The sequence below is a fragment of the Lithobates pipiens genome, unplaced genomic scaffold (genome assembly GCF_037356315.1).
Source record: "Lithobates pipiens isolate NorthernLeopardFrog02 unplaced genomic scaffold, aLitPip1_a1.2 Scaffold_18, whole genome shotgun sequence".
NCBI lineage: Eukaryota > Metazoa > Chordata > Amphibia > Anura > Ranidae > Lithobates > Lithobates pipiens.
Window position 1 is genome coordinate 269,162,195 of NW_027507758.1, and position 17,963 is coordinate 269,180,157.

A 17,963-nucleotide genomic window follows, 5' to 3' on the forward strand; every position below is an offset into this window, starting at 1 on the left:
CTTTGCTATCTTCTTTCAAATTAAAATCTGATTTTTTTTTGTGCAGAACAAGCTCACATTCACTTGCCAGAGAGCAACATGTCCCTCTAAAGCAACCCTTCTCAGCCATGGTTGTGAGGAACTCCGAGGTTCCTTCAGATGTTGCTAGGGAATTCTTGACTTGATTCTTGAGGCTACTGACCTTCCCAACTGATGTTGCCTACATAATTCTGGGGCCAACTCAGCTTGGCAGAACCAACTCTTTAGCTCTTCGTAAGGGTTACTTTCTTCCCACTGGCCACCACTGTAAGAAGCATTTTTCCCACTGACCTCCATGAACTGGTTTTAGCAGGGGTTTCCCAAGACCTGAGACTTATTTCAAGTGTTCCTCTGGGGTAAAAGGGAGGGGAAAGGCTGTTCTAAAGCATTTTACAATGTCTGTAATATTTTATACAATGCTTTCTGATAATACATTCATACATGTCGTTTGCAAATTTAGCGGTATCATTTCTTCTGAAAAATAGAAAATGCACAACTCTTTATAGTTCTTAGTAGAAACAAGCAGTGTAATTACAACAGCAGCTGCTCCCTCGTCTATCTGTCAGCAAAACCTTGCAAGTACAGCTGCATTAATATGTGTGTATATCCAGCTGCCAGCTGACAAGGGAGTATGGTCATGGATATCAGTGGAACATGTCAAACAGACAATTAGTGGATTTTAGGCATCTTTTTGAAAAACGTGAACATGTATTGTCTTGGTGCTCCCTTTTTTCAGAACTGTGGGGGAGATTTACTAAAACTGGAACACTAAGAATCTGGTGCAGCTGTACTTGGTAGCCAATCAGCTTCTAACTTTAGTTTGTTCAATTAAGCTTTGGCAATAAAACCTGGTAGCCAATTGGCTTCTTTGCATATTTTGCACTCTCCGTTTTGGTAAATCTCCTTTATTTAGTCTTCTTTATTGTGTAATAAAAAAAAGTTGGAGTTGTCACCATAAATTATTAGCAGATATCCATGGTAAATACAGCTGTCCAAGCCCTTTGGATTACTGTAAATGCCACCTATATGCTAGCAGGTATGTGCTAGCAGTGCCTGGCATGGCCATTATAATAGGCTCCTGGTAATAATTGTAATGTTTTAACAATTATGCATATATGCAATCCAGACTCCCAAAGGATAGGAGTCCTTACTTTTCTAATGTGTAGTGTTCTAGGTGTCTAGTTTGATATCGACAATCCTATAGTAACAACAGATTTATATAAAATAGTGCTACGCTAAAATGCTATGTGTCAACACAAAGCTATTAACATTTTTTTTTTAAAGAAATGTATGTGTTGACAAAACTTCACATAATTTTAGCTCATGAAAATTTTGGTTGAACCAGAATTTGATTACAATACTTGAACTATAGGAAAAACTTTTATTTTTATTTTGGGTAGAGTGGATCCTCTGTGTCCCAATGGGGAGATTTACCTTCACTTCCTGTCCTAAGCCAAAACAAGAAGTGAGAGTAAATCCCTTCAAATTAAGGTATTTGGAACTCCCAGGTCACCAGAACTTGTGTCCCGGTTGGAAGATTTCCCCTTTAATCCTTCCCTGAGGACAACCCAGATATGGGATTTTATTTTACTTTCAATTTAATTTATAATGGTAAACAACTCAAATAGAGAGAGTGGGGTTTATTTACTAAAGCTAGAGAGTGTAAAATCAGGCTCACTTCTGCATAGAAACCAATCAGCTTCCAGGTTTTATTGCCAAACCTTAAGCCCGGGTTCACACTATAACACGCTGCGGAACGCACAGGAGCGCTATGCGTCCCTGTTCTCAGGAATGAATCAGGGCCGATTCTATGCCTGAATTCGGCCCTGAAACGGAGCCAAAGATGCGCGCATTTTTTCTGCAGTGCGCTACGCAGCCGCCCCGGAAATATGTGAACCGGCTCCATAGGGAGCCAGTCACATTCTCCTACTATGCAAATTAGATGCGGGAAAACGCATCATCTAATTAGCATAGGTGTGAATGGGGGCTAACTGAAGAAGCTAAGGTTAGAGCTGACCTAGTGTCCCTATTGGAAGATTTCCCCTTTTTTGAGGACAACCCAAAATGTGGTATTTTCTTTCTACTTTTAACGATAATGGTAAACAGGACAAATCGAGAGGGTAAATCTCCCTAATGGCGACACAGACAGCAATAAAAGCTGACAACGGTTCCACTCTATCCAAAACTAAAGAAAAAAAAATTTTGACTTTAGATATACTTTAAGGTCTTTCTGAGTGCTAGCTGCTGACAAGTGCCACGTGGCTATTGCAGGTGTGGAAAATCATCTAATATTCTATGGTAATATCTGTGACCAATCAGAAGTGGAGCAACCAGCAACAAGATGCTTAGAAAGGTAATAAGAGGATTTACTGGCTTTGTATAATGTAGTCAGAACAGCTTTGTGTTTACAAAATGTTCCAGTTAATTACTAAGCAGAGAAAACAAATTCCTCCACCATTACATGATGGGAGACCTATTTTCTCTATTACACTCCCAAGGTTAAAGAGGCTTTCAAAACAATACGTAGTATAAGCAATACTTATTATACTAGATGTTCTTCTGAAATAAACAAGAGTCTCCTACAGCAAAACATATATACACAGATATCATTATGTTTCCTGAGGGAAACATTTGTAATGCTGGTAGGCTATTTGTAGCCAATACAGCCAATACTTGTGTTCCACCAATGTACGCACCACCACCACCACCATACCTATTACTTTGGACCATGGGAGGGCATGTGACCCAGAGTAAGAGTAAATCCATTTAAAACCAGTATATTAGTCATGGGTTTGCCTTGGTGTGCTGGAACACACTCTGATGTCCTGGAGGAACTCCAAGGTTATCATAGGTTAACATAAACGAAAAGTCCAACATAGAGAATATGACTGCCCTTATAATTGGCCACAGTGGATAGGAGAACCTCAGAAACGTAATACAAAGATGTAAGGTGCCAGAGATCCATGAAGATGTAAGGACAGGGCAGAATTCAGTTTGCTGGCACCCACTGAAAATGTCCAATTTTTGACAAGATTGCCTTTATTATTCTACACCCATCACACCTTTGAAATTTTAGGTGGATCATCTGTGTTTTATCACACACTGCTTACTCATCTTTGGATCACAATTGGTAGAATCTATCAGTGAAAATGTATCACTTGAGCACACAACCCATTTATTGACCTTATCTTGGAATGATGATGATCAGCTAGAAACATACATCAAACGCTTGGCTACATTTTTTATTGATTTATGCTTGTTTCTGTTAAACATTAAAACTGTTTCACACGAAGGGTCCAATCAGGTCCGCCTGTCAGTTTTTCGGACCCTACATTCACCTCTATGGACTGACAGGTGCAAATGGATGTTTATGCCCACCTACCTTCAATCCAATCTGGTCCGCAAAAAAAAAAAAAAGGAAGGGAATCCATCTACCTCTGTCTAGGCAGATCAGATAAAAGGGCAGTTGGGTGTAAATGAACAGCGGAATCCGTTTACCCCTGCAGGTCCGCAGAGCAGACTTGGCCAGAAAATGAGCAAATACGCAGATGTCATCATTCTGCTCTGATCAGCTGACAGATCCCCTGCTAATCTAATCAGTCCACATTGTGTGAAAAGGATCTACAGCAGTTGTTTAAGATAAATGAGGAATATGTACAGGAATATGTTCCTGACTACTCAATGAAGTTGATTTACTAAAGGCAAATAAGCTGCTCACTTTGCAAGAGAAGTTTTGAAAAAGAATCTGCCCCAGAGCTTAGTGAATGTGGTGAAGTTTCACTTTGTAAAGCATACCCAATCACAAAACAGTATTTTTGCTTGCGCATGATTAGATGATGGAAGTCAGCAGAGCTTCACCTCATTCACCTTGGGTAAAATTTGTTACAAAGTGCAACTATCCTTCCAAAGAGTGAGGCAGATTTTCCTTTTGCAAATCAACATTTATGTCTCCAAATATATATCTATATCGTATATTTTTCAAAGACTCCAATGCCAAGATCTTTCCCTGGCAGTTTCTGCCTGTGTCCCACAATTCTATTACCAACATGACATGCTCTCACAGGTAGATCCATTTGTTATGTAGGATACAGTAAAGTAACCAGTGACACCAAACCATCAATGGTACAATCATGTCACGGGCTTTTAGTGCAGATATCCCAACCCCAAAATTCCCAAAATAAGCCAGCGAGGGATAAAACTCAGCTGAAATATCAGCTTTAGGTGGGACTGACCTATGGGGGTCAAGCAAAGCATTCCAAACACATGATTTCCCCCCTTGTTTTATTGACGAAGGAACACTCTACAAGCCATCAGCTGTTTGAGTACAATAAAACTACAGTAAAACTACTACCCTTTCATCTGTCTGACTTAGAAAAGAAAACCGTTTAGCAGTATTTACTGAAGGAAAGCCCTGTTATTTTATCTGCTTGACTTGCCGCAGGATACACCCATGTTTTAGGCATTTTGCCAGACGAAAGTACATGGTCTAAATACTGAGTCAGCTCTGTACATAAATTGTAAAAGCGCCTCGATCAATGCAAAATAACTGACCTTGCAAAGTAGCCTTGTCTTCTCTCTTTCTTTTCTTCTTTGCTGTCCATGATAAAAACCGTGAGAAGCTCCAACAAGTTCCTGAGTCAGGAGAGCGACTCGCTGTCACTGCATGATGTCCACTAGGGTTCCTCCTGCCGTAACAATACAAATATGAATTAAAGTCAGGGAGCAGACAACCTGTTTCCAGTGCAATCAGACATGAACTGTATCCCTTGACAGAAGGAGTTATAAACTTTACCCTGATCACATGGGGCAGGATATGTGCCAACAGAAAAATAAACCTGTGCCGTGAAAAAAACAAACACGTGGAAAACAGATATTATTTTATTATTGTGTGATACTGCAAGTATCTGAATAAGACTGCATAGCTCCCAACTGTCCCTGATTTCAAGGGACTGTCCCCGATTTGGGGGGACTGTCCCTGATTTGGGGGGACTGTAGCTGATTTGGGGGGACTGTCCCTGATTTGGGGGGACTGTAGCTGATTTGAGGGGACTGTCCCTGATTTTGAGGGACTGTCCCTGATTTGGGGGGACTGTCACTGATTTCGAGGAACTGTCCCTGATTTGGAGCAATGTACCTCTGTCCCTCATTCCCCCTCATTTGTCCCTCATTTTGGTCTGATCTATATAGTTGTATATAAAATGTACTTTTTATCTATCACAAAATGTTTTACAGTGCTAAACCTTTCATCTGATTTTTAAATTGCTGCATTTGTTTAATTCCAAAAGCCAATATAAAGATATAGTAGTGGTAAAAAAAAGGACTTGTGGGTTTAACCAATCTTGTTTTTTTTGTACAATTCTCCTTTAAGGGGGCATGGAAAGGGGTGTGTCCTATACCTGCATACTTTTGCTGATAGGTGTCCCTCATTCCCATCTCAAAAAGTTGGGAGGTATGAGAATGGTTTAATAAACTTACCACCAGGCTTGGGCGACGTTTATTTTGTTTTGACCTAAAAAATGCAACTGAAATTTGTATTAATTGACATGTGAAACAGTCTGCCAGTTCACATTTCAGATATTCAATAATAATTTATAATATTTTGATACAAGGCCTTAAAGCGGCACTAAAGTAAAATATTTTTTTTTTTTAAATAAAAAAAAATCCAAATAATACCCTTACTGTCCCAAGATGACAACACTCACTTACTGTACTGCATCCAGGGCTTTTGTTTTGACCTAAAAACATGCAACTGAAATTTGTATTGCTTGACATGTGAAACAGTCTGTCAGTTCACATTTCAGATATTCACCAATAATTTATAATATTTTTATACAAGGCCTTAAAGCGGCACTAAAGTAAAAAAAAAAAATATATATATATATATATATAAAATATATATATTTTTTTATATATATAAAAAAAATCCAAATAATACCCTTACTGTCCCATGGTGACAACGCTCACTTACTGTACTGTATTCAGGGCTGCTGTTAGAAACCATGGGTCCCCATACAGTCTACTTAAAACGGCCTCACTTTTCTTTTCTTTTTTTTTTGCAGCCATGCCTTTGACAAAATATCAAGGGAGTAAACAGACAGCCTCTGCTGCACTGGACAGTGAATGAATGGGAAGTGTTCTGAGGCTTCCAGTTCATTCACAAACCGAAGCACAGTAAACTCAGTTTACTGTGCTTCAGTGTTGCCTAGACACAGTGAGTGATCGGTGCCAATCGCTCACTGTATTCATTCATGAAAGGAAGAGGATTGATAAATAGTAGTGTTAATTTAGTCAACTAAAACATTTTAGTTGACTAAAACATTTTAGTCGACTAAATGAATACTATTTTTAGTCAACTAAAATACAACTAAAACTAAAACAATTGAGATGACTAAAAAATACGACTAAAACTAAAATCCAATTTAGTCAAAAGACTAAAATGAAATTAAAACTAAAATGCCATTTTAGTCAAAAAACTATGACTACTACTAAATTGCAATTACTGAAATGTACTGGAGATTTTAGTTGACTAAAACATAGGACATTTTAGTCTACTAAAATGTACTGCAGATTTAGTCAACTAAATATGACTAAAACATTGCAGAAGACTAAAATGGGACTAAAACTAAAATGCCATTTTAGTCCTAAGACTAAAATGAACACTGGTAAATAGGACATATTTACCGCGCACTCACCACTCTCGATCCTGGAACATTTCCCTGTGTGCCCTCAGCAGCTACCAATCCCCCTGCAGTGCAGCCGGAGGAAAAAAAAGGGGGGGGGAGAAGCCGGTAGAGCTGCAGTGGGAGCCACAAGAATTGGCAATAAGACAGTACAGCCATCGCTCCTTCTCAACAGGTGCCAGGGCCCCTCTTTTGAACTAATGGGCACTGGGCCTGGTATAGGAGGGCTGGCTGTACGGCCTTATCAGCGGCAGTGTTTTCCAAGGGCAGGACTACAGAACACATACCTTTCTTCTCATCTCAAAACCATAGGGGGTGATATTCTGTAGACTTTAAAGATGGTTAGGAATAATAGTAGCCTATTATGTCCTGTACACACGGTCGAACATTCCGACGACAAAATCCGTCTGATTTTTTCCGACAGATTTTTTGCACAAACTTGTCTTGCATACACACGGTCGCACAAAGTTGTTGGAAAATCCAATCGTTCAGAACGCGGTGACGTACAACAGGTACGACTGGACTATAAAGAAGGCAGTAGCCAATAGCTTTTGTCTCGTAATTTATTCTGAGCATGCGTGGCACTTTTTCCATCAGAATTGTCTACACACGATCGGAATTTAAACGATCGGATTTTGTTGTCGGAAAATTTTAGATCCCGCTCTAAAACTTTGTGTGTCGAAAATGTGTGTCGAAAATTCCAAATTGAACAGTCCAATGGCGCCCACACACGATCGGATTTTCCGACAACGAGATCTGATCGCACATTTCCATTGGAAAGTCCGACCGTGTGTACATAACATAACAATGAATGAAGGGGAAAGAAGCTATGAACAAGTATCATTTAGATAAACACACTTGCAGGATATCTTCTCTATTACAAACCCCACCTTCCTATGTAGAACTTAGCCCTTGTACACACGGTCGGACATTCCGACAACCAAATCCATCAGATTTTGTCTGAAACTGTTGCATACACGCGGTCAGACAAAGTTGTCGGAAAATCCGATCGTTCAGAACGTGGTGACGTTATTTCGTTACGACGGGACTACGTTCAGGCTAGTAGCCAATAGCTTTGGTGTAGGAATTTGATCTGAGCATGCGTGGCACTTGGTCCGATCGGAATTCTCTATACATGATCGGAGTATGTCCGATCGGATCATGTTGTCGGAAAATATTCCGGATATTCCGACGGAAACAGTCCGATGGACCCCACATGGTTGGATTATCCGACAACACGGTCCGATCGGACATTTTCCGTCGGAATGTCCGACCGTGTGTACAAGGGCTTAAAAAGAGATTATTCTGCAGAGAACAAAATGCATTTTATACAACATCCCTGTATGAAAGTTTTATTTAGACTTAAGACTATTCAGATTGCCATAGCCAACAATCAGGATTATATTTGTAAAATGTAATTCTGTGCCATTTTTTATCTAGGCTAAATGAGATAGGAATCTATGATAGCGTTCCACTTTTTTTACTATGTTTGGAACACACTGGGCGGATTTTACTAAAACTGGTGCACACAGAATCTGATGCAGCTGTGCATAGTAACCAATCAACTTGTAGGTTTTATTGGCAATGCTTAATTGAACAAACTGAAGTTAAAAGCAGATTGGCTACTATGCACAGCTGCACCAGATTCTGTGTGCTCCAGTTTTAGTAAATCCCAATGTGATGCCCAAGGAGGGGCAAACGTGACACATATACATTATATTACATTTCTGCACACACCTTGTCTCTCTGAAACAAATATAATATTGATCAGGTCCACCTGTCAGTTTTTCAGACGGACCTGATCGGATGTTCCATTCACCTCTATGGAGCGGCGGATGTCAGCGGTGATATGTCTGATCCAAACCTGTTTGTGAAATACAGATGCATGATGACCCTATTTTCCATCCGGCTGGTGGGTGGGATCTTATGAAAACAAACAAGCGGTTTTCATCCAATCTCCCCATAGAGGAGAGTGGGACTCCGTCATCCACTCTGCCGATCAGCAGGTCCCTGCCATAACTCATTGGCTGGCATATGTGCTCCCCCTCCCCATAATAGCCAGCGCATTTATCAGATACGTGATCCAGAACGGCTGCCCTGCAGCAGTATTTCTGTGTGTGGTATTCTGTGGACAATACTGCCTGCCAAACATGATGGCGGATCATTTTTGCTGTGCCAAAGCATTGCATCCGTGGCATGTACACCACATCTGCTGCCTTTGCAGCTTAAGGGGAAACGGTTGAGGGTGGTAAAAACATGACTCAACCACGTGTTTTTACTGCATTTCAAAAGCAAGTGTTATCTATAGTGTTTGTTCTCTGGTACAAACATTGGCTATACATGTTGCTGCATTTTTCTACTGGAGTGCATACATCTTTCCCAGTGTCTTAGTGTCTTTATTACGTGAGACTTTGCATGGTTAAAGCGGGGTCAGTCTGACAGCATACTTCGTGCACTTCGGGAGTAATAGGAGTTTACAACAATTTAAATGTAAAATCCCTGGACGTAGTCGTAATGATAAAACGCGTCAGGTCGTGGCTGTACAGCAACCGGAGGTGACACGGAAAACCAGAAGTGACGTTCCGACGGGGGTTACATCGTTTGAGTGAAATACTAAGAATATGAAGTTGTGTCCAGCAGGATCGGGATGTGCCAGTTTACGATTTGTACATGTGTTTTTATACTGGCAAAAAATGTTAGTTTGAAGGATTTGTTTTAATAAATTAACCGGTGTTTATACATATTGCACTATCGGAGCTCTTCTTTTTCTCCTACATATGAGTGGACTGTGATTCACAGCTGTTTACTGAGGCTCCTTTCTACAGCCCAGAGGAGTACATTGCTCATTTTGCCAAACTTGAGAATGTGCGGCAAATGTTTCCGGTGAGTCTGAACCCAGTGGTGGCACATTTATCACATGGTGTGGTGTGGAGATTTTCAGGGTTATCACTTGATCATCACAGACCAATTATTGGAAGACAATTTGTCTTGTTTTTTTATAATACATAAGGACTTTATATATTAATTTGGACTTTATTTTATTATATTATTATTTTTCACTAGGGATGAGCCGAACACCCCCCGGTTCGGTTCGCATCAGAACTTACGAACAGGCCGCAAATTCGTACGAATGTTAGAACCCCATTGAAGTCTATGGGACTCGAACGTTCAAAATAAAAAGTGCTAATTTTAATGGCTAATATGCAAGATACTGTCCCAGGGGACATGGGTCAATGCCTAAAATGTTTTTAAAAATGTCAGTTTTGGCGGGAGCATTGATTTTAATGACGATTAAAGTGAAAAAAAAAGTGAAATATTCCTTTAAATATCGTGCCTGGGGGGTGTCTATAGCATGCCTGTGAAGTGCCACGTGTTTCCTGCACAAAATGACATTTAACGGAAAAAAAGTAATTTAAAACTGCTTGCATTTTTAATGTAATATCTGGTTCCGGCAATATGGATGAAAATCATTGAGAAAAATGGCATGGGTAGCCCCCCCCTGCCCATTACCAGCCCCTGTGGGTCTTGTACGGATATTAAGGGGAACCCCGTACCCATATTAAAAAAAGGATTCACAATCTCCTACAACTGACTGCAAGCTCTATTACATAAGAGCAATATAGCTAGCTATATAGGTGGATATAATGGTGTATAGTGCGGTCAGGGCACGCAGACAACACCCACAATCTCCTACAACTGACTTCAAGCTCTATTACAGAAGAGCAATATAGCTAGCTATATAGGTGGATATAATCGAGTATACTGCGGTCAGGGCACACAGACAACAACCACTACAGAAGAGCAAGAACGCAAAATCGGCCGATAACGATCGGTGTATACTGTGTTGAAGGTACACAGAACACCCACTAACTCCTACAGACGCCAACACACTACACAAGGCCGCCGCGCTGGCAGCCTTATATAGTGTGGGGCGTGTACTACACAGCCTGAGCTATGATTGGCCATAGGCATCCTGCCTGTGGCCAATCATGGCTCTCCTCGCTGCCGGCGCTGTGATTGGCCAAGCATGTGGGGTCACAGTGCATGCTTGGCCAATCGTGAGCCAGCAATGCACTGCGATGGCGCAGTGCATTGTGGGCCATGAGCGCCACACGAATTTGGCGCGAACGGCCCATAACGTTCAGTATTCGCCGAACGTGCGAACAGCCGATGTTCGAGTCGAACGTATGTTCGACTTGAACACGAAGCTCATCCCTATTTTTCACATGGTGTTAAGTCACATTGTTACTTTTTTGATTGGTGTTTTATATTGTTTATGCACTTGACAAGTTGAATAGTTGATTGCTTTCTTTCTTTAGCACTGCTGTTTATCATATCTATTTTGGTGAACCTTTTTTTAACAATTTAAATATGTTTGCCATATTTGTAGGGTAGATATATAAGCAAACAACTTATGATATACTGTATATGGAAGCTGTGAACTCAAATGAAAAAACATTAGGATTAGGTAGGATTCATGTGGGTTTTTTTTATAAGTCATATGAGGTTTACTGAGCTGTGTATATTTAGTGAGTTGAACTGTCAACATTATAATAAGCCCAAGGACAAACGGTTTATGGCGAGTCCCCTCTGATTTTCAGTTTTTAGTTAGTTTAAAAAATAGTAGGTCTTAATAAACGTTTGGTATTGGGGTGAATACGGGTAAAATACATATTCATTGGCAGAATAATATTATATTTGGGTTACGTATAGGAAGTTGAATGTTATTAGCTTACAAGATTTCTGGCAGAAGCAACAAGTATTTTTATATGAACACAGATAACAAAATGTTTTCAATGGTATATTTAACAGACCAAAGGCAAGCAAATAAGAGAAGGTCACTGTTAGGGATTATATATGTTGTAAATTTGATCCAAAAGGCTTTATTCACTGATGTTTCCACTGGGTCACAGCCCACCTTTAGCACTTACATATAAGTGTATATACATATATTTATATATACACAAACATACATATATAGAGAGAGTGTGAGGCCCTGCAACTGTGGAAAAGACGCAGGATTTGGATCAAGGCATAAAATTATATTAAAAGTTGTCCTCTTCTTTTCGGGTCCATTGCCAGCGCTCCTGGCTCCTCCCTCAGGCACTACCCCCATAAAAAGCTGCTTTGCCTGGGAGCACTGCTGTGTGCTCACTCCCGAGCCACTGCTCTATACGTCCATAAGACAGAGAGGTGCGGCTCACCCCGCCCCTGCTCTCTCCTTATTGACTTATTGGCTGTGTATAACAGCAGTGTGAGCCAATGGGGGCCTGCTGTTGTCTCAGGCAATGCGGAGAGGAAGCCCGGGATGGCCGAGCCTCTTATGCACATGGCTAGATCAAGAGGGGGCTCAGGTGGGTTTTTGATGGGTTGTGGGGGGAGCAGCACACAGAAGGTATTTTACCTTCATGCATAGAATGCATGAAGGTAAAAAAAAAAATTCAGCCTTTGCAACCACATTAATTCGAAGTTCCAGACTAGTATTTCTTAGCTAAAAAAGCTGTGTTTTCTTTTCTTCGGATTCTGCAGTCCTGGATCGGGGCCTGGTGCCTGAAGGTTCCAAAGTGTTTTGGGTGGGACGAAACCTTCAATCCTGTGTCAGAATGATTTCACTTGATGCCTACAGCCTATGGGAGTTCATTGGTGTGAAGGGTCATCATATATTCAAGATTGAGGATAGCTCAGGGATTTCAGCTTGGAGACAGCTCCTATACTGGAGACAGGAGGTCTCAATCAAGGGATTAGAGGTGCCCCAGATAGCAGCCAGGAGACAGGAGGTCTCATCCCAGTAGTCAGATGGGCTTCTATCAAATGTTAGCAGAAACCCTATCCAGAGGCCAGGAGTGGGTTGTGCCGCAGGGCACCGTGACCAAAGGCTGAGTAAGCCAAATTACCCAGGAGAGCTGGGCAAGACTGGTAAGAAGAGAAAGGTGTTGCTAACAAGGGAGTCAGGTGGCTCAGCATTGACTATTCATGTTGACGTGGAAAAAACCCTACATGGGCAATTGATATTTATGTGAACTTACTGTTTAGGTCACATAAATCTCATATGATATTTAAAAATAAAAGTAGGCTCCCATGCCCTGAAGCACAGTTTGGACCCGCACAACTCATTAGGGTGAAAACACTTACCAAATGAGTATAATCATCCTAATACATGTCTATAAAATACAGCAGGGAAAACAATTATTATTAAGATCCCCTGCAGATTTTGTAAGTTTGCCCACTTACAAAGAAATAAAAGATAGTTGTTATCACAGGTATGTTTTAAATGATAGAGACAGAATATCAACCAAAAATCCAGAAAAAAAAACACATGATACAAATGTTCTAAATTGAGTTTCAGTTCAGTGAGTAAAATAACTATTTGACCCCCAAGCAAAACATGGATAATTACTTGGTGAAGAAACCCTTGTTGGTAAGCACAGAGGTAAGAAATTTCTTGTAATTAGTTACCAGGTTTGCACACAACTCAGGAGGGATTTTGGTCCACTTTTCTTTACAGATCTTCTCTAAATCCTTAGGATGTCTTGGCTGTGGTTTGGCAACTTGAAGTTTTACTTCCCTCCATACATTTTCTATAGGATTAAGGTCTGGAGACTGGCTAGGCCACTCCATGACATTTTGTGCTTCTTTTTGAGCCACTCCTTTGTTGCCTTGGTGGTATGTTTTGGGTCATTGTCATGCTGGAAGTCCCATCCACAACCTATCTTCAGTGTTCTGGCTGAGGAAAGAAGGTTTTCATCCAAGATTTTACAATACATGGCCCCCTCCATTGGCCCCTCAATGCGGCAAAGTCAGCCTGTACCTTTAGCAGAGCAACAGCCCCAACGCATCATGTTTCCACCTCTGTGCTTGATTGTAGGGATGGTGTTCTTAGGGTCACAGCATTTTTCTTCCTCCAAACACAAAGAATAGAGTTAAAGCCAAAGAGCTCAATTTGGGTCTCATCTGACCACAGCACTTTTTCCCAAATCTTCTCTGAATCATTTAGTTGTTCATTGGCAAACTTCAGACTTGGCCTGTACATGTGCCTTATTGGGGAGGGGGACCTTGCGGGCGCAGGATTTCAATCCATGGTGGTGTGTTGTGTTACCAATGGTTTATTTGGTGAATGTGGTCCCAACTGCCTTGAGATAATTCACAAGCTTCTCCTGTGCAGTTCTGGGCTGATATCTCACTTTTCTTATGATCATCCTTAACCTATGAGATGAAATCGTGCATGGAACTCCAGACAAAGGGCGATTGATGGTTATTTTTTATTTCTTCCATTTGCACATAATCACTCCAACAGTTGTCTCCTTCTCACCAAGCTTCATGCTGATGGGCTAAAAGACCATTCCAGCCTTATGCAGGGCTAGGTTCTTTGAGCGCTCTTGGTCTTGTCCATGATGGTGAGGTTTGAATGGAAGAAAGATTCTGTGGGCGAGTGTCTTTTATACACATAACAAATTGTCGTTAGGGGCAGCTTAAATTGGCAGGACTATTCTGTGTACCAAATGAGCACATACTGTAGGAGCCAGAATTATTGTTGCTTGGTAGGAGATCAAATAGTTATTTTACTCACTGAACATAACATTTGTAATATGTGTTTTTCTCATGATTTTTGGTTCATATTCCGTCTCTATCATTTATATTACACAGATGACGGCAATTATAGATCCTTCATTTCGTTGGAAGTGGGGAAATCTGCAGGGGATCAAATCATTATTTTCCCAACTGTGTATATATATATATATATATATATATATATATATATATATATATATATATATATATATATATATACACACATATATATAAAATGTGTGTGGGTTCTTATGGTGGGTCTAGGCATGGTCATTTTTATTTATATGCATATGCTACAATCCTTGAAAGCTTAGCTTAAAAACACGCCATCTACTTTGCTTAGACGCCTATTAAAACGCTTGCCCGGTTGTTTTGCTGACCCACCGACTTCAATACTCTTAAAAGTGACACTGCCAGCTTATCCATTTGTGGCACTGAAGAAAAAAAAAACACTCGCCGATACTCACGTTGGCCATGCTCCCCTACCTCTCCCTTACTTTAAAGTCAATATTCACTGGAAGAACATAAAGATTGGCGTGGTGGTAGCTAAGTCAATAAGACAGACACAAACTTCTGACACGTAGAAGCAAAAGAAGCAGCAAAAGGAAAAATCACTGAACTGCATCCTCACAAATGTATGCATACATTTACACACAGACTCTCCTATTAAGCTTTCTCAAAACTAAAATCAAACATACTAAGTGCAAGTGACCTTTATAAAAAGGATTTGTCTGAGGACTTCTTTTGTCCAATGTTTATATTTGGAAGCCTTGTTAAAACTGAACCTTGTTTATTAAACTCTGGTCAACTTAAGCCCTTTTACCTTTTTATTATGATATCCCTTTGGTTGTGCACAATGGTTTTTAACATTATCAGACCTCTAGCTTTTAGCTGATTTATACAGTTAGGCTGGTCTGACTTATTTTACTTACTCAGCAAGGCTTGCATATTCGATTTTCTTCTCCCCATTGACAGTTTTTATTTTACAGATATTGACCATGGATTAAATTATGCTAAAACTAACTTTGCAGTTAACACGATTATATTGAACTAATTTGAGTATTCTTGCTCAAGATTGTCTTTGAAACATTGTTGTTGATGCACATTTACCATCATTCCTGCACTCTAATGCCTTGTACACATGGTTGGACATTCCAACCACAAAAGCCGTCTGATTTTTTCAGACGGATTTTGGCCGAAACTTGTGTTGCATACACACGGTCGAACAAAGTTGTCAGAAAATTCCGATCGTTCTGAACGAGGTGACGTCAAACGCATACATCGGGACTATAAACAGGCCAGTAGCCAATAGCTTTCGTCTCTTAGTTTATTCTGAGCATGGGTGGCATTTTGTCCGTCGGAACTGTCTACACAAGATTGGAATTTATGCGATCGAATTTTGTTGTCGGAAAATTTTAGATCCTGCCCCCAAACTTTGTGCGTTGGAAAATCCGAAGGAAAAAGTCAGATGGAGCACACACACGATCAGATTTTCTGACAACATGATCCGATCGCACATTTTCCATTGGAAAGTCCAACCGTGTGTACAGGGCATAACAGTCAGCAGAAAGCACTGAGTATTATTAGCTTACATGACAATGAATCAAGGGGAAAGAAGCCATGAACAAGTCTCATTTTCCATCGGAGAATCCAACCGTGTCTACAGGGCATAACTGACTTTGTAGAGAACATCATGGAGACTTACCATACATGGTTACAATGGGACTATGGAATTAAAAAGTGACATTAAACTGAGATTTAACCACTTGACCTCCGGAAGAGTTACCCCCCTTCATGACCAGGCCTTTTTTTTGGCGATACAGCGCTGCGTTACTTAAAACTGATGTTAGCTGACAATTGCGTAGTCATTCAACGCTGTACCCAAATAAAATGTATGTCTTTCTTTTGGTGTTTTTTTTTTTACCACCACTGCGGTTTTTATTTTTTTCATTATAAACCAAAACATTTAAAAAAAAAAAAACCATTTTTTTTAATTTCTGCTATAAAATATATGCAATAAAAGAATTTAAAAAAATCTAATTTCTTCATAAATTTAGGCCAATATGTATTCTGCTATATAGTTAATATGCTTAATCCATAAGCGATACGCGAGAAAGCTCAAAATGTTACATGTGATGTATGATTCATTGTATTTCCTAAAACATTTGAAAACCTCAAACATCTAATAATGAACCACTGGTACACAGAGTATTGTTTTCTATGCAAATGAAGTGAGAACTAACGTTTAGTCTGTTTATGCCAAAACAAGGCTATTTTTATCCATTTCTTCTACACAGGGAAATACAATGAACACGTATTTACCATTTCACAGCAAGTAAAACAATATTCTGTTGTACCAAGTACTAGTGTATATACAAAAACAGTGTGCCTCACATCAAAACTCAAGAAAAGCATAAATAAGGTGCTGCCTTTATTACCCAATCAGGTTTCAGGCAAAACCCAACTGGTTGCCATAGGCAAAACTGACCAATTACTTCTCCACCTACCTGTACACCAGGGCAACTGTAAATCCTTGGCTCACATATAAGGTCCATTGCACGTGGTCGGTCAAGCTCCTGTGCGTGCAATCCTGGTGTTTTAGTACACCTGGGAAGCACAGGTGCATCACCCAGCTCAGATGCTTACTCAAAGTCTATAGCATGGTGAAATACTCTGTGGCTGGACGGGGCTGAACGCTGTACCAAGTGATCTCCTAGATCAGTGATGGTAAACCTTGGCACCCCAGATGTTTTGGAACTACATTTACCATGATGCTCAACTGCACTGCAGAGTGCATGAGCAACGTTCGCCATCACTGTCCTAGATTGTAAGCTCCAACAAGCAGGGCCCTCCGATTCCTCCTTTATTGAATTGTATTCCAACTGTACTGTTTGGCCTAATGTTGTACAGCTCTGCGCAAACTGTTGGCGCTATATAAATCCTGTATAGTAATAACAATCATGTTTAGGGCCCTATGTGTTCAGGGAAGAATGCACGGAATGCAGCATGCCACAGATGTTGAAAGCCTCCAGACAGCGGAGCTGGACAAAGTACCTGTGCCTTCGGGGGATATTAAAACACAAGGATCGCATGCACATGAGCTAGGTGACTTGTGTGCAAGGGGCCTGGAAGGTAAATAATTTATTTCAGTGTTAATGATTGTTAGCTGGTCATTCTAAATGAGTACAACAAATATCAAATTTCCCTATTAAATGGGAGTTCGAAATTTTTTACTTATTTTCCTTATAATAGGAGAAAAGCTAATGTTTCTCACTACCTGATACTTTCACAACACATACCGTAAATCTGATTTGATAAATGCACACACTTATGCTACCTGAGAATTGTGATTTTAACATGTGTATGAAAAATTAAAGACTTCCCCTGGACACAAAGTGATTAATACTCCCTGGATCTAATGGTCTGCTGTACACCAAGGCAAAATGACATTGGTGGCTTCTAATGAATCTTCTTGAAAATCTGAAATGGAAGTACAACAGACCATAGAACCAGGGAGCAATAACAACTTTGGCCAAATGACATTGGTGGCTTCTAATGAATTTTACTGAAGATCTGAAATGGAAGTACAGCAGACCATAGAACCAGGGGGAATTAACCATTTTGGCCAAATAACATAATAATATTATTTATAATATAAATTTGGAGATTTTTTTTATTTTTTTTTACTCACCTCTA

The 17,963-nt window shown here is 40.1% G+C and overlaps 1 protein-coding gene across 1 annotated transcript in view; it reads right to left on the bottom strand.

Moving 5' to 3' along the window:
- Nucleotides 1-17,963, bottom strand: part of LOC143986701 (nuclear receptor coactivator 7-like) — a 140,986-nt gene that overhangs the window by 85,688 nt on the left and 37,335 nt on the right. The window contains exon 2 of the mRNA XM_077485108.1: nt 4,570-4,703. Within this exon, the coding sequence (XP_077341234.1) occupies nt 4,570-4,619 (50 nt within the window). The 5' untranslated portion in view covers nt 4,620-4,703. The remainder of the gene's footprint in view (nt 1-4,569; nt 4,704-17,963) is intronic.